This window comes from Prunus avium, chromosome 7 (assembly GCF_965620075.1).
Source record: "Prunus avium chromosome 7, drPruAviu1.hap1.1, whole genome shotgun sequence".
In the NCBI taxonomy this organism is placed as follows: Eukaryota; Viridiplantae; Streptophyta; class Magnoliopsida; order Rosales; family Rosaceae; genus Prunus; species Prunus avium.
In genome coordinates this window covers 35,988,518-36,015,964 of record NC_142290.1, presented here as the reverse complement: position 1 = coordinate 36,015,964, position 27,447 = coordinate 35,988,518, and the positions used below count along the sequence as shown (strand labels likewise).

Below are 27,447 nucleotides of genomic sequence, written 5' to 3'. Positions count from 1 at the left end.
ACCGATAGGGGGTCTCTTTAGTATAGCCGCGCGGCTATACTCACAATTTTCTTTTTAAAAAGTGTATGGCCGCGCGGCTATACGCAGAATTTTTTAATAGATAGAGTATAGCTGTTCAGCTTTACTGGGCTTTTCTTAAATTTTATATAAATACTATAGCCGAGCGGCTATACGCCGGATTTTATTTTTAAAATAGTATAGCCGTCCGGCTTGACTGGGGTCGTTTTCTAAAAAAATTATTTATAAATAGTATATCTGGGCGGCTATATTCGGGATTTAAAATATGGAGTTGTTATTCGGACTCCAGAAAGGTATCGTGCACTATTTTAAGCACAATTTCTCGCTCATATTTTGAGAAAGGAGAATCTCAATGACTTTTGTGGAGTATCAATAACAGTTCCCTTAAGATAAAATGGTGACCGACTTGGTAATGAATCTTGGTGAGAAGAAAAAGAAGACTGATTTGAAAGAGCATCTTTATAATATGACACCGAGCTTTACATCATGTACTGTTTCAAAAGCAACTTATTCAATCTTCTTCGTTCACTAATCATGAAGCTGAAAGTTTTGGCCTATATACGCTGATAAGGTCTTGAAAGGTATGATGGCCAATATATAGCGAGATCAAAGTTCCCATCAATCATCATGCATGTTTGATTCTTCCTAATATTGTTTTCTTCATTATGTCTCTTCGTCAAATGCAACTTTATCAGCCAAAAGATAATGCACCAAAACTTGTATTAAAACACCTTTGGATAAAGGGGAAAAGGAAGTGGATTGAGACATCAAATTCAAGATTCGAAGCCTATTAAGGTCCATTTGCCAATTGCTTACCTACCCATAATGCAACTTTATTAGGAGAAATAGCACTAAACAAGAGAAAAACAAGCAAACTCAATATTATATAGTCCATGAAACTTCATCATTTTTAACTTTTTGATAAAGAAGACACTCAAAGCAATTCCATTATTTTCTGACTTCAAGAAAATGAAGGCACTGCAACATGTTACCTCTAAGGTCCTACACCCTAGATAAACTACATGGGGAGAGGGGACACAACTTAGGATGTTCCTCCAATGCTTAATTCAACCTTTTGTCTAGTAGCTAGATTATAATAGGGAGTGGTCCTACACCTATAAGCTCAAATTTGAACTCACTTACAATAACTAATGACAAAAAGGAAAAAAAAAAAAACAATAAAGAAGATGGGTAGTTTTGAAGATTGCATAAGGTTTGAATAATTGACATAATCTTCCAACCAAACCCAAAGGGGTAATAAAATAGACGAATGTGACTCAAATGTGATTCCTCAAAGAACTAATAGTCATCACGATTCTTGATTCTTTATGAAGAGACAAATGTTTGTCGATTATTCAATATTAATCATGTAAGTTCTTATTTGAATTTACTGTTAAAAGTAACAAATAATATATAATATTACGATAGATCTACATGAAAAATTATACTTACTAAATAAAGATCCATTAGTAACTTCTTCCTTTATATCAAAAGCCAATTAAAAGAGGTAATGAGAAATATGTTTGAAGTTATGGCTAATCGACATCTCATATCCCTTGTTACAACGTTAATTATTAAAAGACAGACACTAAATAATGTCATATAAACCAGTGTGACCAATGATCTCTTTCCTATATATAAGTTATTCATTTTCATTCCATTAGCACATAGAAAAGACTTCCAAAATTTACAAATGAAAAGACTTTTTTAACAGCAAGAAAGAGAAGCTCCAATCATTGATCTGCTCTTGGTCTTCTTATTATTAATCAGCGCTAGTGTCGTGTCGTTTAACCTAAAATCTCCTCTTCTTTTTGTCCTTTTATTGGTTTTATCGTTGGCGCTTCTTTCTTGCATGATGCAAAATTCCCAAGTGAGAATCTACCAACAAAAAAGTCCAACTTAGGCCACCTGCTTCTTCTCTCCACGACTTAATCAAAATTCTGCTAAACTTTATATTAACATCAAAGCACCCCGAGAGCCACATGCAAAGTGTAGACTCATTTTCCATGAAAGAACCTATCTTTTTTTTGGGACAAATGAAAGAACCAAACTTTGTGTTTGAAATTTTTTGCTCTGTTCTGCATTAATCCCAAAGCTTGTGTTGTCTTGTAGAGTCATAGAGTGTGAGAGTGGGTTTGGGCCCCTTTACATGTCCTTTAACGGCAATGAAGTCAGTGAGTGGTTAAAGTACATAGAAGACAGTGCGTGTCCTCTTCTACTTTCATGTTTCTTTTGTGTTCTTGTCATCTGGGTAAAGATCAAAAAGCTCCTTCATTTGGTTTCTGCTTCTCACAGTGATAATGCGTATATTTCTGCTTCTGGGTTTTGTTTCTTTTGAGAATTTGGATATGGGTTTTGATTGCGGGGTGTGTTGAGGAAGTGTGGGGTTGTAGAATTTCAGATTTTTTGGTCGGGGCAGAGGTATGAAAGAGAAGAGTAATGGGGTTGTGGCTGGGAAAGTTGTGGTGGTTGCTGTTAATGCTTTGAGGGAAATTCAAAAGACTGCTCTGGTGTGGGCTTTGACTCATGTTGTGCAACCTGGAGATTATGTTAAGCTTTTGGCTGTGATTCCTTCTCACACATCAAGTAAGCCTCCTTGTTTTTTCTGTTTCAACTGAAGAAAAATTGCCCATTTTATATATCAAAATGTTAAAGATTCACATAAAAATGCAAATTGCATTGCATGTTCGCGAATAATCCTCCTTGTTTTTTCTGTTTCAACTGAAGAACAATTGCCAGTTAATGTTTCAAATTGCATTCCTTTTGGTTAATTAGGGAACTTTCTAGTGTATTGCCAATATGTTCTCTCTTCCTCTGTACTTGCCTATTGGGAATTTGAAAATCTTACCGATGGCATGTTAAGTTTGACAGAGGTGCTTCACAAATTTGAAGCTTTGATACCAGTTTCAAAATCAATTGAATCACAACCGAGTTGAATTATGTATGAGATGTATCTGATTTTTTTCTCTCTTTCAAATACACTGTGTCCAGGTAAAAAGATATGGGAGTTTGCAAGATTTACTAGTGATTGCACCACTAGTCATCGGAGGTCTCTTTCAGGAACCGTGTCAGATAAGAAGGATGATATTGTGGACTCATGTTCTCAGATGGTGCTCCGGCTCCAAGATGTTTATGATCCAGAGAAGGTTGGTACATCAATTCCGTTTCCAATGGTTTAGTCCTTACATGTTTCATTTCTAATACTAATCCATTCCCATCATATTTTCTTCACAGATAAAGATCAGGATAAAAATTCTCTCTGGCTCACCGAGTGGTGTTGTGGCTTCCGAAGCAAAGAGAGCTCAATCAAACTGGGTTATATTGGACAAGTAATACAGTCAATGTAACCTTAATTTCTATTATCACATGCTATAGCCTACAGTTCCTTATTTTAGGGATTGCTGTTTAGATGTTGATAGCATACAATGGCATCATATGTTGATTTCAGAATGTTAATCCTTAGGCAACACTTTTTGTGCATGAAAGCTTTTTCTCCAGAATACTGTTTGTTTCCCTTATTGCCTGTTCAAGTTATCAATTTTATTCTTGTGCAGACAATTGAAATATGAAAAGAAACACTGCATGGAAAAACTGCAATGCAATGTTGTGATTATGAAACGATCCGGGCCAAAGGTTCTTCGCTTGAATTTGATAACAAAGACAGAACCTGAAGTGCCTTACCCTTCATTGTCTGAATCAGAATATTCTCCAAAAAGTCTAAAAAGCAAGTTTGAAGAGTCGAATATGATTAGAGGGCCAACTGTGACTCCTAGAAGTAGTTTTGACCACGAGTCACCTCTGACTGCAACTGATATTGGAACATCATCCATATCAAGCTCAGATGTGGGGACTGAACGAGATTTTCTTTCCGGAATTTTGGGGAGGTTAAAGCAAGAGTATCCATCTACTATTGAAGGAAATCAGAATTTGAATGAATCTGATACCGAGACAAATAATGAAAACCAGAGTTCTTACTTCACAAGTTCATGTTGCCAGCCTTGTATGGCAGATTATCTAAGTTCTGGTGGTGAGTTTTCAAGATGTGCGGTGGAAGGTTCAGAGAGACCTTATGATAAGGCTCTGATTTCAACATATGGAGCCTTGCTGGATAAGTTAGCTAACTTGAATCGAGAACCTGATGTTGGGGTCTTGAATTATAGGCTTGATTTGAATTTAAGCAGAAGTGTACGTGAAGCAATTTCATTATCCAAAAATTCACCTCCTAACCCTCCTCCATTGTGCTCCATATGTCAGCACAAGGCTCCTGTTTTTGGAAATCCTCCTCGGTGGTTCACGTATGCGGAGCTGGAACTTGCTACAAGTGGATTTTCACAAGCAAATTTCTTGGCTGAAGGTGGATTTGGTTCTGTGCACAGAGGTGTCTTAGCACATGGTCGGGTTGTTGCTGTCAAGCAATATAAATTGGCTAGTTCTCAAGGTGATCAAGAATTTTGCTCAGAAGTTGAAGTCCTAAGCTGTGCGCAGCATCGCAATGTTGTGATGCTGATTGGGTTCTGCGTGGAGGATGGAAGAAGGTTGCTAGTTTATGAATATATATGCAATGGGTCTTTGGATTCTCATCTATACAGTAAGTTCACCTCTATCCCTGATTTTTTAATGCACAAAATGAAATGCTACTACTAATGGATCTAAGTTGCAAGCAAGCATGCTCTAGTATTTCCTTTTTACTTCAGATGAATGGCAACATTTTTGTTCGGTTTTCAAATTACATAGATTAACAGATTGAATGGGTTTACTGATCAAGAATCAGATTGTCAAACAAATGAAAAGGTTATGGTCTTGATGTTAATAAGGACCCTGTTATTTCCAGGATTCTCAGTTGGGTATCATCCTTTTGTCTAAAGTGTGGATATATACATTACCGAGAACACTCTTGCTCCACAAGTGCATTACACCTTCTTTACAAACTATAAATGCACGTATTCACTTCTGTGACCAACCAAGTTAAGGGGAATGCTAAAATTTTCAGGGCCACACAGACATCCATTAAAATGGTCTGCACGACAAAGAATTGCAGTTGGAGCAGCTCGAGGGTTGAGATACCTTCATGAAGAGTGTAGAGTGGGTTGCATTGTCCACCGTGATATGCGACCAAACAATATCCTTCTGACACATGATTTTGAACCCTTGGTATGTCATACACTCCTCATCTCTTACAAAACAAGATTCAACTTCCTACTCCCCTTCACCAGTTGTATGTTGTCTTTGATGAATCACATCTTGTATGAGTAGTGTTTCTCTTTGTGTGAAGCCGTATGTGCATTGAGGATGCAGCATTAAATTCCATACATGTATCACTCGGAGTAAATCTTACCCGGTTCTGGGTTTCAGGTTGGAGATTTTGGACTGGCAAGGTGGCAACCAGATGGAGATGTTGGGATGCAAACAAGAGTACTTGGAACATTTGGGTAAGGCCACAGGACTTGAGAAAAAACAAAAAAAAGTCTTTCTCATTATACCAAATTACAATTGACAAAGTTTAGACTAAACCAGAAACCTTGCCTTAAATGTAGTTACTTGGCTCCAGAATATGCTCAAAGTGGACAAATCACAGAAAAAGCTGATGTATATTCCTTCGGGGTAGTTCTAGTGGAGCTTATTACAGGACGGAAAGCTATGGACTTAAACAAGCCTAAAGGCCAACAGTGCCTCACTGAATGGGTAAGTATGAACAAGATAACTCTAATTTGAGATCGTGCAGTATATCAGAGATAGAACATCTGACATCTTTCTTTTTCAAAACATACTAAATAGAGTTTTGATGGAATATTGAAAATTCCGATAAATTATGTTTTACTCTCATATTGGTCATTGCTTACACTCATCTGTGTGGAGCAGGCACGGCCCTTGCTATTAAAGAACGCCATTTTCGAGCTGTTAGACCCGCGGTTAAGGAGCTGCTATTCGAATCAAGAGGTTTGTAACATGCTGCAATGTGCTTCCTTGTGCATCAGGAGAGACCCTCATTCCAGGCCTCGCATGTCCCAGGTATGAGTTGATGTCATGTCACCCTCACTCACTGCATCTTCATTTTTGCCTGAGAACTACTGAAAATTTCTTGTCCATTTGGTTCCTATAGGTGCTTCGGATTTTGGAAGGCGACGACATCCCTGCAAATTGGACAAAGCATTCTTGAAGGAAGGAGGCATTGTGAGAACAATCTGTAGACGATCCACACGATAGCTATACATTTTTGTTCCAAAAGAACAAAAGAAAGGTATTGTTATATATTCTAGTTAATTAGTTTCTGTTGTAATGTGTAGTTGTAAGAGAGGTAGATATGTCTGTCGTCAATTCCTTACGAGTTACAAGTTTACGACCATATGAATGAAGTTGATGAAATTTCATTCCATTCCTCCAGTCCCCACTCGTGTTGTTGCTACATCAAATTGAATATCTGGAGATTTTGTAGACATATAACATCGTTCCTGTTAATATAGTAATTATCAACTGAGTAATGTTCCCTTGCGTAAGAGTTTGATAATAAGATCATATTAAAGACACATTTTTCGTGAAGCCAACATGGTTGCTGATGCTTTAACCATCGTCTTGATCATACTAGTATCTGACGGGAATGGGCCTGCTTAAAACCAGGTTATCCATAATCCATACGTTTTCATATTATTATGGTATTCATTTTTTGGATTTAAATTGGAATACCCTGATTTCGATCCGATTCTTTCCAAAATTAGGATACAGATTGATCACAAGGGGTGATCCTCTGCCACTCATGACACTGATTGCCTCTGCTGTGAAGTCACCTAATGAGTATTTCTACACGTTTGTTGGTAAATTACCCACAGCTTGAGAATATTATTTTAAGGAATCATCAGATGGTTTTCCATTATTTAATATAAACGTAAAAAATAAAATCCGAGCCATAATAAAACAGAGGGGAAATTGTTTAACACTACTGTTCAATACTCATATACAAAACATATCAGAATTTCAAAAAGAAGAGAAGGCAACGGCTCAAAATCTTTGCTTGCTTCCAAAAGCTTCACCCTAGATATAACGCAGATTACTGTAAAGAGAGAGCCAGACGACCGACATCTCTAATCCGGCTGATAAGAGCTTCAGGGGATGAAAAACATCTAGCAAAAACAGTTAAACAGCTGTGTATTATTGCCTTACTATTTATCTGCTCACCGTTAGAAATCTTCAAAAACATAAATGACGAGTTTAATAACCATGACTTGTTATAAGAAAAAATTACAGACTGCCTACAATAATATATAGATTACACATTTTCTAAGTTAGAGTGTTTGTCAGCTTGCAGTATACTTAACTTAAATCACCCAAACCCACTATGCAATACATTTGCTTCATTTTTTTTGGTCAAATTAGTATATAATTGACTAAATGAATATCTTCTAAAGTTTCATTAAAAGTTTCCATATTTTTATCACAATTTCTGTTGTTTTTATACAATTCTTACCGATATCAATACTTTCCCAATATTTCCATGTTTTGGACCATCGATATTTCCGAAACTCCCTATATTTAAGACATTGGACTCAACCTTTTGGAACCCTAAACAAGTTACTGATGTCAATTCCGCTGTAAGAATAAGATTTTATGGGGACTACTTCAATTAAAATGGACAAGGGCTGTTATTTTGTGCGCTGAGCCTTGACTTATTAAAATGAAACACTTGTGTAAAACGAGAATATCACTATTTTGTTATCCAATCACTACATGACAAACGTTATAACTTTTTCATGAGACTGTCTTTGGAGCCACCCGTATTCTTATTAAAAAAACACAACAGAAAAAAGGTGAATTTGGTGTATTATTGGCGGTAATTATAGTGCGAATGTGGTAAAAATTGGGCCAAAAAAAGTGAAAGAAGCTATAAGCCCGGGAAAGGACTGAAAGGAAAACCAGAGTACGAGTCTGAGTGAGACCACGGGACGAACACCATGTGTGCGCTGGTGAAAGTTGGCAGCAAGCGCTTAAGCTCTGTGCTGAGCAGCCTCAACTCTCTGTCCCTGCGTCGCTTCTGCAGCACACTTGCCCCTGGCTCCATTCATCCCACTGCAATCGTTCACCCCAATGCCGTTTTGGGTCAGGTACTTCATTTGCTCCACCTCACAATTCTCAACTAAAATAGCTACTTACTGATGAAACTGATAGTGTGGTTTTGGCTGTGGTGTTTTGTGATCAGGGTGTTTCAATTGGTCCCTTTTGTACTGTTGGGTCGACCGTGAAGGTTGGAAATGGCTGCCAATTATACCCGGGCAGCCATATATTCGGAAATTCAGAAATTGGGGAGCGTTGTGTTTTGATGACGTGAGTTTTGAATACATAAAAATTGTTGAAAAGTTGATAAAGGTTTCACTTTTGATTTCAAGTTTTGAACTTTGCATTGTGGTACAAAATTTGTCAGGCAGTGGCGCCGTTGTTGGTGATGATCTTCCAGGCCGAACATTTCTGGGATGTAATAATATTATTGGACACCATGCTGTGGTTGGTGTCAAATGCCAAGACTTGAAGTACAAGGTTAGTTTCAATGTTTCATTTATGCAACAAAGTCAGCAGGATACACAAAATTTTCATGACCAAATTCCCTAGTTAGTGTCTGTTTTATGATTTAGTCAGGGGATGAATGTTTCCTTGAGGTTGGGGACAACAATGACATCAGGGAGCATACATCAATCCACCGGTCTTCGAAGTCAAGTGATACAACAGTATGTGGATATGATAATTACTTTTTCATTTATACTTGTGTGTAGTGTGTTAAGTTTCATGCTCTGATACTAGTGTTTTGTGATCAGGTTATTGGGAATAATAATCTTATCATGGGTTCTTGTCATATTGCCCACGATTGCAAGATTGGAAACAACATCATTTTTGCAAATAATACCCTTTTAGCAGGCCATGTTGTGGTGGAAGTAAGCCCTTACGCTTTATTTGGATTGTGAGATTTCAAATTTCAGGATAGTGGTTGATGTTTTGTAGAAAGATATTTTCTTTCACTCCAAGAAATATATTTGAGACGCCCGTTATATTTTTTCAAATCAACAATGTTACATTCTATCTTCGCATTTCAAATCCCTTCCCTTTGCATTTCAAATGTAATTTATATACACGTCTATCCTACTTGCTTTATCTGATATATAGTCGTGTTTCAAATGTAGGATTATGCTCACACTGCAGGGGCTGTAGTTGTTCATCAGTTCTGCCATGTTGGTTCTTTCTCTTTTATTGGTGGTGGCTCCGTTGTATGACATGATCTTACTCTTTACCGTCTGTCATTATACCCTATAATTTCAATAGCTTATGTATCAAGGGAACCTGCACAATTTCTCGTCTTAAGTATAAATTTCCCACTGTGCAATATTGATTTTACATTCTTATTTTATTTGCCTGAAGATTGCACAGGATGTTCCAAAGTACATGATGGTTGCAGGAGAAAGAGCTGAACTTCGTGGTTTAAATCTTGAGGGTCTACGACGTCATGGTTTCACAGCCCAAGAGGTTTGCGTTAATTTTTTTTTATCTTAGTTGCACTTTCTACTTCCTTATGTTAAATTGAATGTCTAAAAGAGCTTTTATTCCTCTGGGCAAGGATCTAGATCAGAAGCCTGCGAACAGCTTACCAAAAAATATTCATGCCTGCTGAAATTTCCAAGGGTTTCGACGAACGTCTGGCTGACATGGTATCATATTCAACCATATCCCTCACCCTCGCCATGATATAATTTTAAATCGTTGGTCAATGGAGTTAAATTCATTTTGCAGGAGATGCGTGATGAATTGGCTCATATATCTGTAGTCTGTTCCATGGTGCAATCTATCCGTGACTCTTTTGAAGGAAAACGACGTGGAATATGTAAATTCAGACATTGGAATGGCTCTTAAAAACATGCAATAGGTCAGTTTCTTTATTCCACAAAACTGTTATTCTATTTTCAGAATCAAGAAAGAGAACTCTTTACAGAAAATTAAAGGTGTAAAACATCCTCTCTTTCCCCCCAATTTGAATGGTATCTAATTATATATATAATCTAAATCCCAAAGCTAACATACCATATTTTACCAATATCCATATCCATGCTTCCTAGGTACAGAAAGAGAGATTTCCCTATGAATTGTTGTAGTTAATGTGGTTTTTATTTCTTCTTTTTGCAGTGATCTAACTGCTATTGTCTTTACAAAATGGCTGGGCATGTGGACTAATTTGTTGCATGAAGACCTTACCAGGCGGTTCGTTGTGTTGTAATGAAGATTTATATTGGGCCAGTTCTCATTGTTTGATAAAAGAATACTTTGGTGAAAGGATGTAATACAGAGAGAAGTTGCAGATGCATAACGTAGTGTAGAAGTTTTAATCTTTTCAACTTGTGGGTTGTTTCAAGGAAATTACTTGTGCAATGTCTTTAAAGTTAGAAACAAATATTTTTTAAGTTTTGTGCTTCTTGATAATGTTGACCTTGAAGCACATGCTATTTGTACAAGCAGATTGAACCTCTCCAAATTCAGAGAAAATCCTAGGAATTTGATTGTTCTGGGTTTTCAGTTACATGATGGATTTTTTATTTCTTATTTATCCTCTGTGATTACCTGAATAATGTTTGCTTCTTCGAAAAGCAAATCAATATGATATATATGTTACATGACAATCTTTGAAATTTTCTTCGTTCTTAAAGTCCGTTGGTTTCCTTCTTGATTTGAATGTTTAGAATGGCAATGAATCAATTCAAGGTCACTAGAAGGCATATTGACTTTGATTTAAAAGCTGTTGTTCTTTGTTCAAGCTTGTGATACCTTTGACTACATAATTGGTTGCTTCAGGGACTGAAACAAATCAGAGAATTTTGCAACTATTGTATACTTTTCTTCATATCCTATACTGGGGGGAATGTATATATCCACTGTAAGATACGAACAAGATTTCATATACACGGCAAATTAATAATTATGTACTCCCCACTATGCACCCGAGTTTGAATCCCCCTCCTCGTAGTTTAGATTAGTTTAAAGTATAATATCGCTTGTATCAAAAAAATAATTATAATTTTCTGACGTCTAGGCTCCATATGAGCCATTCATTTTCAATTACTGATACTCAATCCACCAGCTCAGGATAAATTCCTTGTGATTGTGATTATAAGAAAAGCACTGATGAAATTGCTGACCAATTTAAATTGGCCACTCTATCAAGTACCAGGAGAATCATATGTGCTTCAATTGACTTCAATTTTCAAAACCAGAGGCTTTGTTCAAAGAATGAAAAAAACTTTTTTCAGTGCGTTCCAAATTGCTTGATTTTTCCAAGTTTCCTCATCTGCATAGTGAAGATTCTTTCTTAACTTTGACTTGGAAGCAATGACTTGAATGGCCACACCTCTTTGTATGTTTAGAAAGACACTTATTTCTAGAATCAAATCTTATTTTATTGTAGCAACAAAAATAAAAAATAAAAAATAAAAATAAAAGTAGAAAAAATAAATTAAAAAATCTTATTTTATGTGCAATAGAATTGACAGACGTAAGTACTGATGTTCTTTGGCCTAGTGTTACAATCATTCCCTCTCCACAAATAAATAAAATAGACAACTGACAATAATATCACTTCTGTTGTGGCTGCTGATATGAGATTATTTTGAAGAAAGAAGAAAGAAGAAAGAAGAAGAAGAAAAAGAAAAGATGCTTAGTGCTTGTACATTGTATATTCCTCTACTTCATTTGTAGTTGTAGCTAATATTGGATCATGGCATGTGATGTAATCTTTAGCACTAATGGAAGATTAATTATGTATATAATATGATAATGATATGAAAATGAGATATAAAGGCATTTTGCTCTCAGTTCCTAATTAAAAAAAATTAAAGAGCAGTTGAGATCTTGGCTTTGAATATGACCCATGTCAAAACCTTGTCCATTCTTTTAACTTTTTTTTTCCAATATTTGAACTTGGAATGTGTGTTCCATCTTGCTTATCAGTGGATGCTAGTGTTTTACAACCCCCCATTCTCTTTTTCCTTTATGTTTTTTGGTTGGACTTTAGGGAAGGAACTAGACTCAAAAAGCAGTGCTATAATATATTTAAAACAAAAAATGAACTCATTTCAACTCTTGATTCATTATTCGCCTCGCATTATGATCATGATCATTTTACACCACATTACGCGCGCCTGGACAACTGATCTAAAATCAAAGCGAAAAACATCAATCATGGTCTGATACTATTGCTTCACTATACTCTACTCGTACTTTAACAATTGGTGCACCCTGTTGTTTGAAAGTTGATCATTCCCTTCTTTAGATGCAGTGGTTTTGAACTTGAGCAACTCAGGCTGATGCGTACACTTAATTATTTTATGGCCATTTATTTCTCCTCAAGTTGTTGCCTTTTGGGTTTGTGTGGGAAGCAACTGTGGGAAAAAAAAAGAATGATTTCTAATCAAATCTCTGTACCAGATTTAATATAATTATTGAACACAGGAACATGATTTAGCAAGAGACATATATGCTTTAATAATCAATCTGTACAACTTGGTACTTAAAATAAAGATTCCCTCTGAGTCCTTTTCAGATGAAGCTGAGATCTCAAGCTAACCCCCATTCTGGCAGTTTTAGCTCCATAGGCTACGACCCAAACCCACCCTACCCTTTGACAAAAGGGCACAAGTATAACAATGCAATTAAGGGAATTTAATTATAATTACTATTTAATAACATAATATATTCAACTGTCAATTATAATTATCCTCTGGTTTCATACGAGGGAAGATTCGTTTCTATAATAATGCCAAATGCAAAATGCATAAAAATAAATAAATAAATAATTTGGAAGTGTTTCATGGTTCAGACATAGAAAGGACTAAATAATATTCAACTTGGCCTCCTGATATATTGGATTATTTTCTTTTTCCCAAGTTTCCAACTTGCTTAAAATCTTAATTAACAAGATGGCCCCATGATTAACATTAAGTAAGACAAAAGTAGTTGCGTGAGAGATAAATATGTCTCTAATTTATTAATTATAGATATCTCATGAGTCTGTCTCTAGATTTTGAAGTACTCGTGTATTACTTTACCAATATGGGAAAGGGAATATACTATTCTTCTCCTTTAATCAAACTGAGGATTCTATATATTTTGTGTGACAATAATTATGGTACCTTAGCTAAAGTGATTAGCCATAAATTGTGCATATAAAATAATTTAATAAAAAAAATTAAGTGATATGAGTTATGTTATGAGATATAAATTCAAGGATAAATAATTAGGTAAGACTTGATAATAGATGATACAGATTGATGATCAACCGTCGAATAAATACAAATTTACGTGCCAACAATATGGAAAATGGCCATGCCGATGATGATGGTAATCATAGATTTTAAGCGATTTCGATTATTTCAATGTTTGATTAGATGGTGATCATAATCAAATCATTAATTTGTACATCAATCTTTTTTGAGCATTAATTAGTCCACTGATTTGAAATGGACAATACCTTTGAAATTATTGGTATTAGGGGCATATAGTTGTTGACTTATGAAGCAAGAGCCTAACATCCTCCTTAATTTTTGGTGGAACTAACTATGAAAGTACTGAAAGATATCATATAATGTTGAACTAATTTTGGCTAACATTATTCTGTTTTCTTTTTTCCCCATTTTGGTTGTCTTATAATGATATGGTATGTTGTTTCTATGAGTTTCCTAAGAAAGTGCAACATATGGGTTGATCAATGTATCAACTTTCAAAGGAGTCTTCCTTTTCTTAGATATTTCTCACCCACCTACTTCCAAGATATTGGAAAAGATCATCCATCTTTCTCTTTTTCTTCTCTTTCACGGTACACACCATATTCAAAGAAAATACATAAGAAAACTCATTATGTACACACTGACTTAAATATGAATATAATTACTAACGAGCTTTTAGTCTAGTGATATTCCGCTCTACGGTGATTAAAAAAAAGGATACGAACATATAGCTACCTACAATTTATCTTCTTATATATAAAAGTAGTAAGTAAGTGGTGTTTAATAAAAAAGAAAAAAGAAAAAACACAAAAAGCTGAATAGTTTTCTAGAGGGTCCCCTACTCATCAATATTTGTACGTACGTAGTATATATAACTACAAACTCCAGAGGACAAAAAGCATCCTGTATAAGATAAGATTTATAATTTGTATAAAGGGAGGCAGAGAGAGGTAGGTAGTTATTCAAGTTTTGTTAATACGTTTAGAACCCAACTTGGAAAAAAAATCCATCAATAAAAAATATCCATCCAATCATCTTCTCTTGGTGTGCATCCATTTTCATAAACCTCACCCCCCCCCCCCCCCCCCCCACATCATCTTATATACCACCAAACACTTTACTTATTCTCCCTCTCTCCTCTCCGTCTCTCTCTCTCTCTCTCTCTCTCTCTCTCTCTCTCTCTCTGTGAGTTTTGGACTTGTTACTATTTGGAGAATTAAGTGGAGGGAAGGCACTTAATAATATTATCATTGTTCTTGTCTGGGTGAAAATGGGCAGAAAGTGCTCACATTGTGGAAACATAGGCCACAATTCGAGGACCTGCACGAATTTCAGAGGGACTGGTACAAGTTTTAGTGTTGGTCATGTTGGGTTTAGGCTCTTTGGTGTCCAACTTCATCATCATGATCATCATCATCTCATGATGCCTTCATCATCTAATATGAATCATCATGTTGCCATCTCCATGAAGAAAAGTTTCAGCATGGATTGCTTGCCCACGTCATCGGCCTCATCGTCCTCCCCATCTTCTTCAAGAATTTCTGTCGATGAGAATTCTATTCAGGATAAAGCATCCATCGGCTATCTTTCTGATGGTCTCATATGCCGAGCCCAAGAGAGGAAAAAGGGTCAGTTCCCATTTAATCATTTATTTTCTTCTTCTTATTTTGAAAGGAAAATAAAAACTTCAACATTGAAGGGATATTTTACTTCAATTTCTTCTGTGTATTCAGTTTCTATATCACATTTTCTGCACAAATTAATCACCCATTTATTTTTTGCTTAACATACATGTAAATGTTTATTATATATATTAATCTTATTTTCATGCATATGTTATTAGGAGTTCCATGGACAGAAGAGGAGCACCGGATGTTTCTAATCGGGCTCGAGAAGCTTGGAAAGGGTGACTGGAGAGGCATCTCTAGGAACTATGTCACCACAAGAACCCCAACCCAAGTTGCCAGCCATGCTCAGAAGTACTTTCTCAGGCAAGCAAGCCTCACCAAGAAGAAACGACGTTCTAGCCTTTTCGACATGGTATATATGTTTAAAAATCTCCCCCTCTTAATTAAAATTTATGTATGGATTGAATATTTTAATTTTGTGCTCAAAATTCACTTATGTTCATGTATGTGACAGTTTGGGAGCAGCAACAATATCAATCTGTCGACTGGTCATCCTGCCAATACCAACACCTCTCATTATAAGCAGCCATTAAGCGATGATCATCAAGTTCTTTCTCCTAACAATATTATTCATGACATTTCTGGTGCCACGCTGCCTCTGCTTGAACTTGGCACCTCCCTGGCAGCGCAAAATCCAAACTTAGATAATCGAAAACCGGATCACTGCAGTGCTAATCAGCAGCTGCCGGTTTGGATTTACGGATTGATCGATTCCCAGATGAAATATTCATCAAACATTGCTGCCTCAAAACCAGGTTCATCAGCATCAGTTGTACCGGATCTAGAGCTCACGCTTGCCGCGCCAACTAGTCCTAGTTTGGAACAAAAAAATAAATCTTCCCCATCCCCTGCAGGTCCCCTCCTTAATCTTGGACCAATTAGTGTTACATGAAAAAAAAAAAAAAAAAAAAAAACGTCGATGGATTGGGGATGCATTATAGAAATGAAGATGATTTTGACTTTAACCCAATTAAGCAGCTGAGGAGGGAGAAGGATCTCAAGGAGAATTCATGGGCCACTTTTACTTTAATTATAGTTAGTATATGTCTTAATTATATATTTAACATTCTCTTCTTTTCCCTTCCTTTTTCCTCTTCTTTTGAATAAACGAGGATGTATCCATAATCCATGCATGAAAACTTATTATGGAAGTGCTTAGTGCTTAACTTGCTTGGAATTAATTAAAAATTATTCTACTTTATGCTAACTACATGTAGTTAACCAGTTTGATAGTTTGCAGGCTAACAATTATCGGCAGTGACTATCTCTAAATAATTTGGAAAAAGGGCTTTCCGCAAATTCGCTCATTTTAATATTGAATACCTAACCATTGTTGGGTCTTCTCACTAGGTTTATTTTAATCCAGGTCCCTATTTATAGTATTAATTTGCAAATTAAAATAACCAACAGCATTTTGAAGATTGTTCTTCGTAATAAATAAAGAAAGCTTGATATCTTTGTGCCAGTCTGGCTAATGGTAATTAAGGAACAGAAATCCTTGCACAAAAGCAGATGCAAAACACAAACACATAATTAATCTGCACCAATGATTTGATGACAAATGTGAAGGTTTCTTTAATGCATGAATACAGTTTTATTGAATGTTTGATGATAATTAGTACGTACGATCTAACAGTGACAACTGTCGAAAAGAATACCAGACAGACAGGAAGAAAAGAAAAGAAGGGAAAAACGTTCATGGCAGCATGAGAAGGATAGCGTTTTTGGAAGATTGTTTTGCTACTTGAAAATATATATATTGGTTTGTCGTCGTATTATTTCCATACTGCGTAGCTTCTCTTTCCTCCATTTCCATCGTAGCCAAAAACAACTAACTATAAATAGTTAATATCTTTGAGTGCCGACGGGGTGTGAATTCGTATGACACTTTGATAGTGTATGTGAGAGAAACCTCATTCCCAGTTGTAATTTAGACTAGTCGCTTGTATTTAAAAATTAAAAAATCAAGTATGTCCAGGTCTTTACTCAACAACACCACAGCTTGACTCTCTTACATTCTGTAATTTCCAAGTAATTTCATCCCTATAATTACTGTCTGCTCCATCCCAAAAAGTTCTTGACTTTTTAAAGTCAATTTAATGTAATAGTGAGGAAATTAATTGATGCACAAGAAGAAAAAAAAATTCAATATGCAGCAAAACACTAGCTAGGAAACAGAAAGCAAAAAGATCTGGAAACCATGGACTGGTGACCAGGATACAAGTAATTAACTACCATTTTCATAAGTTTTGACTACAATATTCCCAACACTCAAGACTTTTTGTGGAAGTTTGAATGTTTCAAAAGTCTAACCAGAGCCTTAGTAAACACTTCAATTCCTTGACCACAATTGATAATTCCCCAATCTTGTTGTATCTTTCTAGGGTTGTTTTTTCCCTTGTCTTGACGGGCATCTAGCACAATCCATGATTTGGAGAGTACCTTAAGAAAATCCATATCCCTATAACATTAGAACGACAAAGTTATTAGTTCACCAAATAAAAGAAGACAAATTTTTCATTAATTTTATGTGACCACACATCTGACACATTTGTATGCTTTTCTATCGTTTATAAGATAAGGAAGAAATGAAGCTAATCCACATGTTCACAAGAAAACACAATGTCACATTCTAGGGCTTTCATGTCTAGTTAGCTAGGAGTAGGCAGGGACATGGTTCATTGGTAGGAGAAAGACTTTTATGAAACATGGATAGTATTATTTTGCTATCTTCGACCAATAACACCATGATATGCGTCATAATATTTCCACGTAACATAACATTATTGGTCGGGAATTGCAAAACAGTGATATCCCCGTTGCAATTAAGTATATTTGCTATCCCCATTGCAACTAAGTTTTTCTCCAGGTGAGGGTTCTCTTTGAGTATGCTAAATTTACAAGCCAACCCCCTAGTCAAAAGAAGCAAGAAGTTTCATTGCAATCTTCTTTCCTCGCCTGCATGAGAAAAACTTATCTACATTGAAGATGTTGCTGTGACGATATTCTAATCCAATCACGCATGATCATATATTAACCTTCTTGCAATGTAGTGCATGATTGGCTTGAAATATTGTCATATTGGCATCCTGTTAATTGAAATTAAGTACTTCTCCCTCCTGATGGAAAACTAATGTAGAATACATGGTTGAGTTGATTGAGGAAGAGCTGGACAGGTGCGCACGTTGTCGCAGCTACAAAGCCCAATATATGCAAGTATGGGCCCTGAACTCAAAATCAAGCCCATGACCCGTCGTTTCGAAGAGAACGAGGTGACGGGTGCAACTCCCACTTTGTTGTGATATATGAGCTATGTTAGCCAAATTTTATCATTTACTTTGACTTTTTAGTCTTTAAAATTTTAGAATATTTTGGAAAACTTTGTTTATTTCATTTTTGCTTTCTAATTAGCTTTCATAGCAAGCCTAGGGTTTCCTTTGTATAAAAGAAATGCATTAGAGCGTCCTGAAGAATCATCTTATTTTTATTTTGTTGGTAGACTCCGACGTGTTATTTTAGGGTTAACGTTCGATCTCTCTATTTTTTTAGGGTCATGCTAGGGAGACCAATTTTAGATACCAATTTGTGTACCAACTCTCTAATAGAGGTGAAGCCCACCAATACAATGAGTCCCACGCTCTATTAGAGAGTTAGTACACAAGTTTGTATCTAAAATTGATCTCTCTAGCATTTTCCATTTCTTTATATCCCTTGCGTCAGAAACTTGGTCGTAATAGTAGACTTGAAATATTAGTACTAACCATGTGCTTGGAAATTCTTCGATCTTTGTGTCTGTCTGTACGTATTTGTCTTGCTTGATTTAATACCATCTGTCACGTTTATTATCACTTTTAAATTACAGAGACATTCAACCAACTTGCTATGTCTTTAATACCCGTAACTATCTGTGTGTGGTGTCAAATAGTTTGGAAAAACCTTTACTCAATCAAAACAAAACCCACATATCCACTTTCATGTTCACATGAATCTTGTGGAGGATACAAGTTTGTTTCTTCCAGCAAGCAGACACAAATCCCATTTATCTTTTCCCTTGTTTCAAATCTGTACACACATACATGCATTCACATTTCTGTCATGAAGCATAAAAAGCATTGCCATCACCCTCATTGGAGCCCTGTCTTAATATTTTTTATTTATTTATTTCAGCTAATCTCAATTTGTTTAATTACTAATCTGGTTTTGAACCATATTTAGTAAACTAATGACATGTGGTAGGTCATCTCCCATAATATATTCTTGTCAGCAGCAACTAGCAAGGTTGGTTTATTTATAGCCATAGGTAATAATAGGCAGACACCACCAAGGGACATAAGAATTCTGTAGCCGCATCATGTTTGCAAAAGCTAAAAGTATTACATGTACATAATATATATGCAGCATCAAGAAAAGAAAGAAAAGTCTTGTCCATTGAAAAGCATATCATGACATATATATATATATAATTATATATTAGTGAGTGCATACTTAATGTTAATTATGTCATGTGATGGTGACCGGCCTCTTAATTTAATTAAGAACTAATTGTAAATTAAGACTGAGTTAATAGACTAGTGAACAATCTTTGTCAGTAAAACGTGGATTAACCAACTATTTTAGTTAGCTGATGGAGAATTTGCCTTGATTCTTTCTCATTAGTCGTTTCGTCATTTGTTCTCTTCCCATTCATGAATTAACTAATCTGTATATATATAGAAAGAAGATTCCTGAAACCATTTTCACTTTATTAATTGTAATTATCAACTGGGTTAAACTGTATGTTTCCCTGTGGTTCTGCCTATTTACAATTTCAACCTTAACATCAAAGATGACTTCTCCTGATGATCATGTAGGTTTTTTTTATATTTTATATGGCAACTTTGCCTGACTTCCACTTCCATGGTAACCGTCACCACTGGATTGATTATATCCTCTTTAACGTGTTAAGAGAGCAATGGCCGACAACTTCCAAAGATATATTTGGATATTATTTCATGCAATCAATAGAGTTTACCTCAATTTTCTTTTAAAGTAATTATTATTACTGTAATATGATGATCCCAAGTCAAATTAGGTAGGGAGCACCATGTTTTAGTGACAAACAGCCAAGATGAAATTGCATCTTCCCTTAAAAAGAACCGAGTTTAAGAAAGAAAAAGAAAACTGTGGTACCATTATAAGAACAAATCCATGATACATTTGAGTTTGGGAACATCGCTGATTCTAAACTAGGGAAGAAAAAAACAAAACTAAAATTATCAACCTCAGCAGGAGGAAGGAGGGGGGAGGGGAGGGAGGGAATGATTTACATTACAAAATGGACACTATTTCACAAAGAACAAAATTTTCTGGCTCGGTATATCCAGCGTGCTCTGTTTTTCTCGGTCGCAGTTGGCAGTAGGATTCACTCTTTTCTTAATCATTCAGATGCATGGAAAGTAGGCAACAATTTGAGGAGCTTTACAGTTTAGAAACTTTTCAACCAGTCGACCTCCTTTGCACTCTTAAATACCTCTCCTCCAGAGTATAACAACCCCATAAGGTAAAAGGCTGAAAATTGCATTTTTCTGGTTCATGTTTTGTTTAATGTCATGAATCATGAGAGCCTTGGACCATCATAGCTATACGCTTAGCACTGTCTGAGCGATAGCTTTCTCCTTTAAATCCAATCTGGGAGCAGAAACCATATTCAAGATATTTCAAAACACTTGCTCCAACAAGAACTATGCAAAACTGTAATCTGACACCTTTTTGTATGGTGAAAATTTATCTAGTAAATGTGCAAGTGCAGATCATTACCTCAGTTGGGCTATCAGGGGAAAACCACCGCAACAACACACCAAGATGAACAACAGCAGGAATCATCTTGAAAAGCAATGGCGTAGTGACCTGCACCATTAGATTACAAAAATATATATCCCTTTAAACAGGCCATGTTTTCAAACTGAGCCGCAATTAACATTTCAGTAGATGTCGCACGTACCAGACTGAGAGCTGTTGTGCCTAGAAGCAACAGATATAATTTACCCTGCAATAGTGATAAACCTTCAGCTAAAAAGTCAGGTTATATAAAACTTGAGTTAAGTCCCTAGATTAGCTGGGGTTTGCAAAGAGATTTAAGTTTTATAAAATTTCTTGATAATTTTACAGATGAAGACGCACTCACCTCAACCAGATGAAGATTAGAAGCACGGCTTAGAAGAACAAAAGAAAATTCTCCGATTTGTGCCAGAGACATCCCAACCTACGCATATGGGATAACCTAAGGCCCCTCCGTCAATAAATTGTATGAAATAGTAAAAATGCATGTAAAACTGTGTTAGCAGTTTGCTGAAATCTTACAAGAAGGCAAGTCTTGTTATTGTATCCAAATCCCTTGACCACGCTGGCAACTACTATAGTTTTTATAATGATGACCAATATAACAGCTGCTAATAAAATATCAACATGATTCCAAAGGAAATGAACATGTATTAACATCCCAATGCTGGCGAGAAAAAGAGCAGCAAAGAAATTACGAATGGGCTCAACCTGAAAGACAAAGAACCCCCCCAAATAAGAGCAGAAACACATGTAAAGATTATAATCTTGAATTCAAATATCACGATAATTGATAAGAAAATTCAATGGTATGTACCAAGACAAGTTAACTGAAAAAGCCGCACATTCCTAGAATCATCAATCATAAAAGGGGAAAACAACTTGTAAAGCCTGTATCAGGCACCCCACAACTTCTGAAGTACATAATGAACAAAAGATATCTTACTTGTTCTAGTGTATGCTGACCAAGATCAGTTGTTGATATCATCACTCCAGCCGCAAAGGAACCCAGTTCAAGGCTTAAACCCAGCTTATCACTACACTGAAATGACATTTAAAAAAAGAAAAAAGAAGAAAGAGGATATTATATCAATCCTTTCAGACAGTCATTAGATAGACGGGTGTGAGCATGGAAGCAAGTACTGTAGACCTCTGGGGAAGATGTTTAGGGGGTAGGCATCAACTAACAAATATGTAACCCCTAATCCCCCTACTTTCCCCTTTTCTTTGTTGATGACGCAAGTAATTTGCTCAAAACAATGGCAGGATGGTCTGTTTATCTTACTTGTGCATATTAACTGGAATGAGTCTGTCCTTCTAAAATGGAAGATGTAAAAGATAGGAAATGAGACATACCCAAGCGACAAGTAAGCAGAATGCCACTGATGCCAATTGATAGAGTTCATTAGTCTGCACGCAGTAATTGTTCAGCCAAAACAATGTCTAAAATTAAAGCATCAGACTGCATTAAAATGAAGATTTATCAATACCTGAGAAGATAGGCTTATCATAAGCTTAAGGAACCATGGTACACAAGTACGTGATAATATGGACAAGGTGGCCAAAAATATAAGCAACACCACCAACCTGTAATAATGGACTAGTATGTGAAAAGAAACATGTGGCACTAATAGACACGCAAAACAGGTAAAATAGAATTAATTGCAATATCACTAGAAAAAGAGAGCAGTTAAGAGTTTCCTAGATGTGCCAAAGACTAACTATGCTGTTTTTGGCTTTCCACAGCTGAGTAATGGGAACTACATAAGTGTGTATAAATGACCCTGCTTACAACCTGCCCAACCACTTGAATATCCCAAATAAAGCACAAGCTTAGAAAGCAATATAAATTTCTCAGTTATGTCATCTACAAAATCTTAAGTTATATTACTAATTTAACAATGACAGATGAACTGTTGTTGTGATAAGTAAATAATGACAGATTAACTTTCTGTTGCACACTCAAGGATAGAGTATCCAGCCTTTATTCGACCAAAAGAGTATCAGGCCTTTAAATTGCTAACTCAGGTCTGCCACCAGCTCTTTAAGCCTGATTGCATCCTCTCTCTTTTCCCCGTTTTTGGTGCTGTTGTGAATTTTTGTTAAAATATGTTGATTTGTTTATGCTTTACATGAAAGTCTAAACATTTGGATGAACTCATATGATAGGATGACCTTTCATAACCTTTACTTACGATTTAGTCATGGATATTACTCCTTGAAGAATACCAGAACTCCCACCCAGAACTGGAAGCAGAGCAAATAGCAAACCCACAGTGCAGTCCTAGTAGGTCGCACAAGTTTAAATCAGTGAGAAAGCATAAGCCTGAATCTTCAATCATTGTTTAAATACAGAAACTTATCAGTGATAGATGCTGTAAAGTGAGAAATTGTGGTATCACATACCTGCAGTATAAGAGTGCCAACCACAACTTGACCATGAAGAGCACTAATACTATTTCTTTCCATCAAGAATTTCAAAACCTGCAGACCAAAAAGGATGAAACAATACAGAATCTGAGATGTGGTACAGGAAGATCAAGTTTCAAGAATACATGAAAACAAATGAGATTTGACTAAAGGAGAGGTAGGCAAGCTTGTTTTCTGGTATCACCACTTAGATATATATTGCACCAACTAGTCCATCCAATTGCATATCAACGCCTCATATGGAATAAGAACACAAATAAAATTCTATGCATAGCAAACAATTGTAAAGCAGTACTAAGGCCAGATTAACATAATATGAAGACACCCACAACCCATTTGCAAGAATTATCAAATTGGTCATGAATCCATATACTTCCCCCAGGTAAAAACATAAGTGGTACATGAGAAAATATATAGAGATATAAGGGCAAAGAGAGTCACCACTGCTGTTGAAGACATAGAAAGAAATGCACCAACGAATACCCCTTCAGAAGGTCTCCCACCGCATAACTAGAAATAGCATGCAGTAGTCACATTAGAAATCCATTGAACACACAGATCTAAGTGGAAAGAAAGAAAGTAGAAACAATTATGACATGGAGTCAAAAAAAAGAAAGCAAGAGAACGAAAATGTTTTAAAGTATAATACTAATTTACACTTGTCTCATAGAGCAAAATGGCTAGGCTTAGTCCAGCCTGACTACCATGTGGTGCACATGGTATAATTCCATAGCCCCAGAAACAAAGAACTACCTCAAATACCCAGTCCAAGGTATGAAAATTGGAAACTCCAATTGGGTAACAAGTCCTTTTGAAGTATTTTTTTTCACAATATATATGTAACACACAATGTTGATTAAAATGCGGACATACTGAGGCTGTTATTCCACACAAGCACATAAACAGGAAAATTTGCAGTAGACCTCCCAGAACAGCCACTATTCGAACAACCCGAAGCTGCAAACTTGAAAAGGAATGAGTAGTATCATGGCCTAAATTAACAGACAAACAAAACTCAGAAGGAATACTGCAACATTAAATTTACAAGCCAACCTTAGTAGCTGAGAATTCCAAGCCCAAAGCAAAAAGAAGAAAGATCACCCCAAACTGAGCCACTGTCTCAACCTACATGCATGTAATTTAATAAGGAAATGGAAGTAATGCGTATGAAGATACTTTAATATCATATGACAACATACTTGCACCATTTCACTGACAAAACTTAAACCTCCAGGTCCGATGACAGATCCTGCTAGCAAATATCCAGTAATAACCTGCAAAAATTCATAATGTAGTGAGTGATGACTTTTAGGACAATACGTGGATCTAACGGCAAAGAAAGACTTAGCATATAGATGCCAGGACTTAGTTCAGAAGATAATTCCCAATCTTCAAATAGAAATTCATTATAAAAGAAAGCGAAGAGCTATGATGGTGGACTGACTGGTTGTCCAGCACAGGCAAAGGCAATTCCACCACAAGTTGCAGAGACAATGACAACTACCAGATCCGAAATCAGTCTGAACATATGAAGAGGATATATCAGCCAAAAGTTTCAGTGGCTCATAAATGAAATGGCAATAATAATAAAGAAAACATAAGCTGACCTCAAGTCCAATTGCAGCACAGGATATTTTGATTTGCGATTAGACATAATAAAGACATTGTCCTGATAAAATAAAAATAAAACTTTCAGCCTGCTGAAAAGTATCAGCTTCAAGCACAAGACAGTGTATTTATTATCCAAAACAGCAGTATGTTATCGTCGCCATAGAATTGTTATGTGCCTTACATCCATGTACTTTTATCCACTTAAACTTGAACTGTTACCTATCTATATTACAATAATATAAACGAATCGTGAACTCAATAAAATTATCCAATGACAGATGGCAGGCATACCTTCCGATCTATTAAAGTTGGCATATCTTCTTCTCCATTCTCATTATCCAGATGGAAAACATCCTGAAACTGAAATGACCTAATATAAAGGTCACAAAGATGTCAGCGAACTCACTTAAAGTATTCCTATTCCAATTACAACCACTTCCATAAATTGAAGTCAAACATATTTGATCTTCAATTCACAAGATAGAAGAACATACTTCTCCTCCTTGCTGTCATTTTTCTTGGACTTAACTCTAGCAACGGTTTCCAGAACTGCCTAATAAACAAACAGTTAAGCTTTCAATCTCGGGCCAAGGATTATGCAAAATCACTCATATATAAAAGTAAATAAATGATATATTATCAAGTTGGATCGGATTAGCCTTGATCCATGTTTAATGTGTTAAGCTGAAAAATTCAAATCCTAATCTGATAATCCTATCGAATCATCACCCTTGTCCAGTTCATCTAATAAGATACAGATGAATTATATGAGATCCTGATCTGTTGACAGGCCTAGATAGACTCTTCAAGCCATACCCAACAGAAGAAATGTTGGAGTGATAAGTCTACATAAATAGCATCCACCTTAAACCTTTTTATTTTCTTTGATCAATGTAAAGAATTTTCTTTTATTGGTAGCTAAGATTAAAATGCGTCAAAGGTGTTAACTTTAAAATTTCGAGAAGAAATAAGTTTGTCTATGGATTCTTTTCGACCAACTAAATCCCTAAATCAGCTCCTAGGTGATTATCATCCAGTTACAAACTTACAGCCCATTTACCTTGATTAAGAGAACTGAATATATCCAACACATGTTAAAAAAAAGAACGTAGCAATTCTTAAGCTCTGTTTGTTCTTCTCACACTCGCCTAACTCGAACACCAACAAAATTACTTTAAAATCGCGAATTTCAGAGCATGTGAGTGCCTACCTGCTGTTCATTAACGCTATTATTGAAGCCACCAGCATCCGTGGCTGCACAAGAAGACACAATTTAGACCAATCATCTACTGTTATTAATTGCTTCAAATTTTCCACAGGAGACAAACAATGACAAAATCAACTTAGCAACCGAATTAAATTCCACATTTTTCATCACCAAACAGACGATTTAACAATGCATGCAACGCCAAACATGAAATTTAAGGCCGTTAGGCGTTTAGTTCGATCAGAGCAGCAATTGAAAGCCAATTATGGAAATTGTAAACCGAGGAATTGAAGCTCGGATATAAAGAACCTTGATTTTGCTCATTCTCAGGGAACTCCCGCTCCAGAGCCCGATCAATCATGTCGGCGAAGCTGTCCTCCTCGGCGGATCTCCCGCGCGACGAGTTAATTGACTCGGCATTGGCCGCCTCCGCCACATAGTTCGACTCGGTGGACCCGGTAGGAACAGCGACGAAAGAGCAGAGAAGAAGGAGAAGCAGCGCGAGAGCCGTAGACGATCGGAGCCTCATTGCAGAGGCGTGGTTGTGGAGTGTGCGTAGAGTGATCCCGGCGTAAGTTAGCAAAAAGGACCGTGCTTTTTCGCTGAGAGAGACCATCCACCAGGAGGGAAAAAAAAATTCAGTTGAGTTGGAGTGGAGATGGAGGAGGTGATGGTGTGAAAGGACGAAATGTCCTCCAGAAGCAAAGGTTCGGGACTCTCAGGTGTTGACTGTTGAGAGATCAGCTTAAATCCTACGCGCGAGCGCGTGTTTTCACTTCCAAAGCACGTGGAAATGCAATCTACGCTTTAAGCTGCCAGTGGGTGGTTAAGCGGCGTTTCCCGCACCTCCTTGAGAGGGTGCAACTGTGGGGAGACGATCCGGTGCGGTGACGGCGCATGAAAAGCCGATGCAGCTCCAACGGTCACGGTCACAAAATCTCTTTTCTTTTGCATGCGTGCCAGGGCGCACCCGCGGCAGCGGGCATCGGTTATTTATTTATTGATAAATCGAAACATTTTTATATTTATTCAAGGAATTTCTTTGTTTATGTTGTACCAAAGAAAAGTGCTTTTTTTTTCACCAAAAAAAAAAAAGAAAAGTGCTTTTTCACTTTTTATTTTGTTGGGGTGTTAAGCATGGGACTTGGAAGCACGTGTCACACGATGGATACTAAAATTAGAGGTTAAGCAAAGGTCAATAATGATGAATTTGTGCTCTTTTAGGAGGATGATTCATCAATTAATTGACATCTTCCCCAAATCATTTTCAATAATGATTAATGTTTGTTGTTTGAGTCGGGCTCACATTTATTTGTGAATAATAACTTTTTTAAAGTGCAAAAACCTCCATTTGGGGATACTGTGATGTTTTCTGGAATGTCTTGGAGCCCTTCATTTTGAGGTGTTTGTTGTCACAAGATGTTTGATTTGA

General features: G+C 36.4%; 4 protein-coding genes across 8 annotated transcripts; 3 read left to right on the top strand and 1 right to left on the bottom strand.

Annotated features, from left to right (window-relative positions):
* The first annotated feature begins 1,906 nt into the window (after positions 1-1,906).
* LOC110751146 (Protein kinase superfamily protein) lies at positions 1,907-6,555 on the top strand. Its single transcript, XM_021951579.2, has 9 exons — positions 1,907-2,604; positions 3,010-3,164; positions 3,253-3,347; positions 3,573-4,606; positions 5,009-5,169; positions 5,371-5,447; positions 5,553-5,700; positions 5,878-6,027; positions 6,119-6,555. Exons 1-9 carry the CDS (start codon positions 2,442-2,444, stop codon positions 6,173-6,175), a joined length of 2,040 nt encoding a protein of 679 aa, XP_021807271.1. The 5' UTR covers positions 1,907-2,441; the 3' UTR covers positions 6,176-6,555.
* A 1,180-nt stretch (positions 6,556-7,735) lies between these two features.
* Positions 7,736-10,591, top strand: LPXA (bacterial transferase hexapeptide repeat-containing protein). Of its 3 annotated transcripts, none has more exons than XM_088244306.1 (10): positions 7,755-8,111; positions 8,207-8,331; positions 8,433-8,541; positions 8,637-8,729; positions 8,817-8,933; positions 9,180-9,227; positions 9,415-9,519; positions 9,618-9,701; positions 9,784-9,916; positions 10,174-10,591. In XM_088244306.1, exons 1-9 carry the CDS (start codon positions 7,962-7,964, stop codon positions 9,901-9,903), a joined length of 951 nt encoding a protein of 316 aa, XP_088100432.1. In that variant the 5' UTR covers positions 7,755-7,961; the 3' UTR covers positions 9,904-9,916; positions 10,174-10,591. The 3 variants fall into 3 exon arrangements, with proteins under 3 accessions (XP_021807275.2, XP_088100432.1, XP_021807274.2); XM_021951582.2 differs by having other exon boundaries at positions 7,765-8,111; positions 9,180-9,263; XM_021951583.2 differs by lacking the exon at positions 10,174-10,591 and having other exon boundaries at positions 7,736-8,111; positions 9,180-9,263; positions 9,611-9,701.
* A 3,789-nt stretch (positions 10,592-14,380) lies between these two features.
* Positions 14,381-16,075, top strand: LOC110751004 (putative transcription factor At5g61620). Its single transcript, XM_021951420.2, has 3 exons — positions 14,381-14,890; positions 15,106-15,302; positions 15,405-16,075. Exons 1-3 carry the CDS (start codon positions 14,533-14,535, stop codon positions 15,840-15,842), a joined length of 993 nt encoding a protein of 330 aa, XP_021807112.2. The 5' UTR covers positions 14,381-14,532; the 3' UTR covers positions 15,843-16,075.
* A 4,015-nt stretch (positions 16,076-20,090) lies between these two features.
* On the bottom strand, positions 20,091-26,963 carry LOC110751139 (K(+) efflux antiporter 4). Of its 3 annotated transcripts, none has more exons than XM_021951572.2 (20): positions 26,325-26,959; positions 26,019-26,062; positions 25,303-25,361; positions 25,100-25,178; positions 24,805-24,866; positions 24,642-24,717; positions 24,397-24,471; positions 24,251-24,322; positions 24,071-24,154; positions 23,639-23,707; positions 23,174-23,251; positions 22,963-23,051; positions 22,258-22,354; positions 22,124-22,177; positions 21,714-21,809; positions 21,290-21,478; positions 21,114-21,191; positions 20,931-20,975; positions 20,747-20,836; positions 20,091-20,617 (listed from the first exon to the last, which is right to left on the bottom strand). In XM_021951572.2, exons 1-20 carry the CDS (start codon positions 26,629-26,631, stop codon positions 20,537-20,539), a joined length of 1,824 nt encoding a protein of 607 aa, XP_021807264.2. In that variant the 5' UTR covers positions 26,632-26,959; the 3' UTR covers positions 20,091-20,536. The 3 variants fall into 3 exon arrangements, 1 of the variants encoding a protein (XP_021807264.2); XR_015825731.1 differs by having other exon boundaries at positions 20,567-20,617; positions 20,931-20,992; positions 26,325-26,963; XR_015825732.1 differs by lacking the exon at positions 20,091-20,617 and having other exon boundaries at positions 20,811-20,836; positions 21,114-21,209; positions 26,325-26,962.
* Between the last annotated feature and the right edge of the window lie 484 nt (positions 26,964-27,447).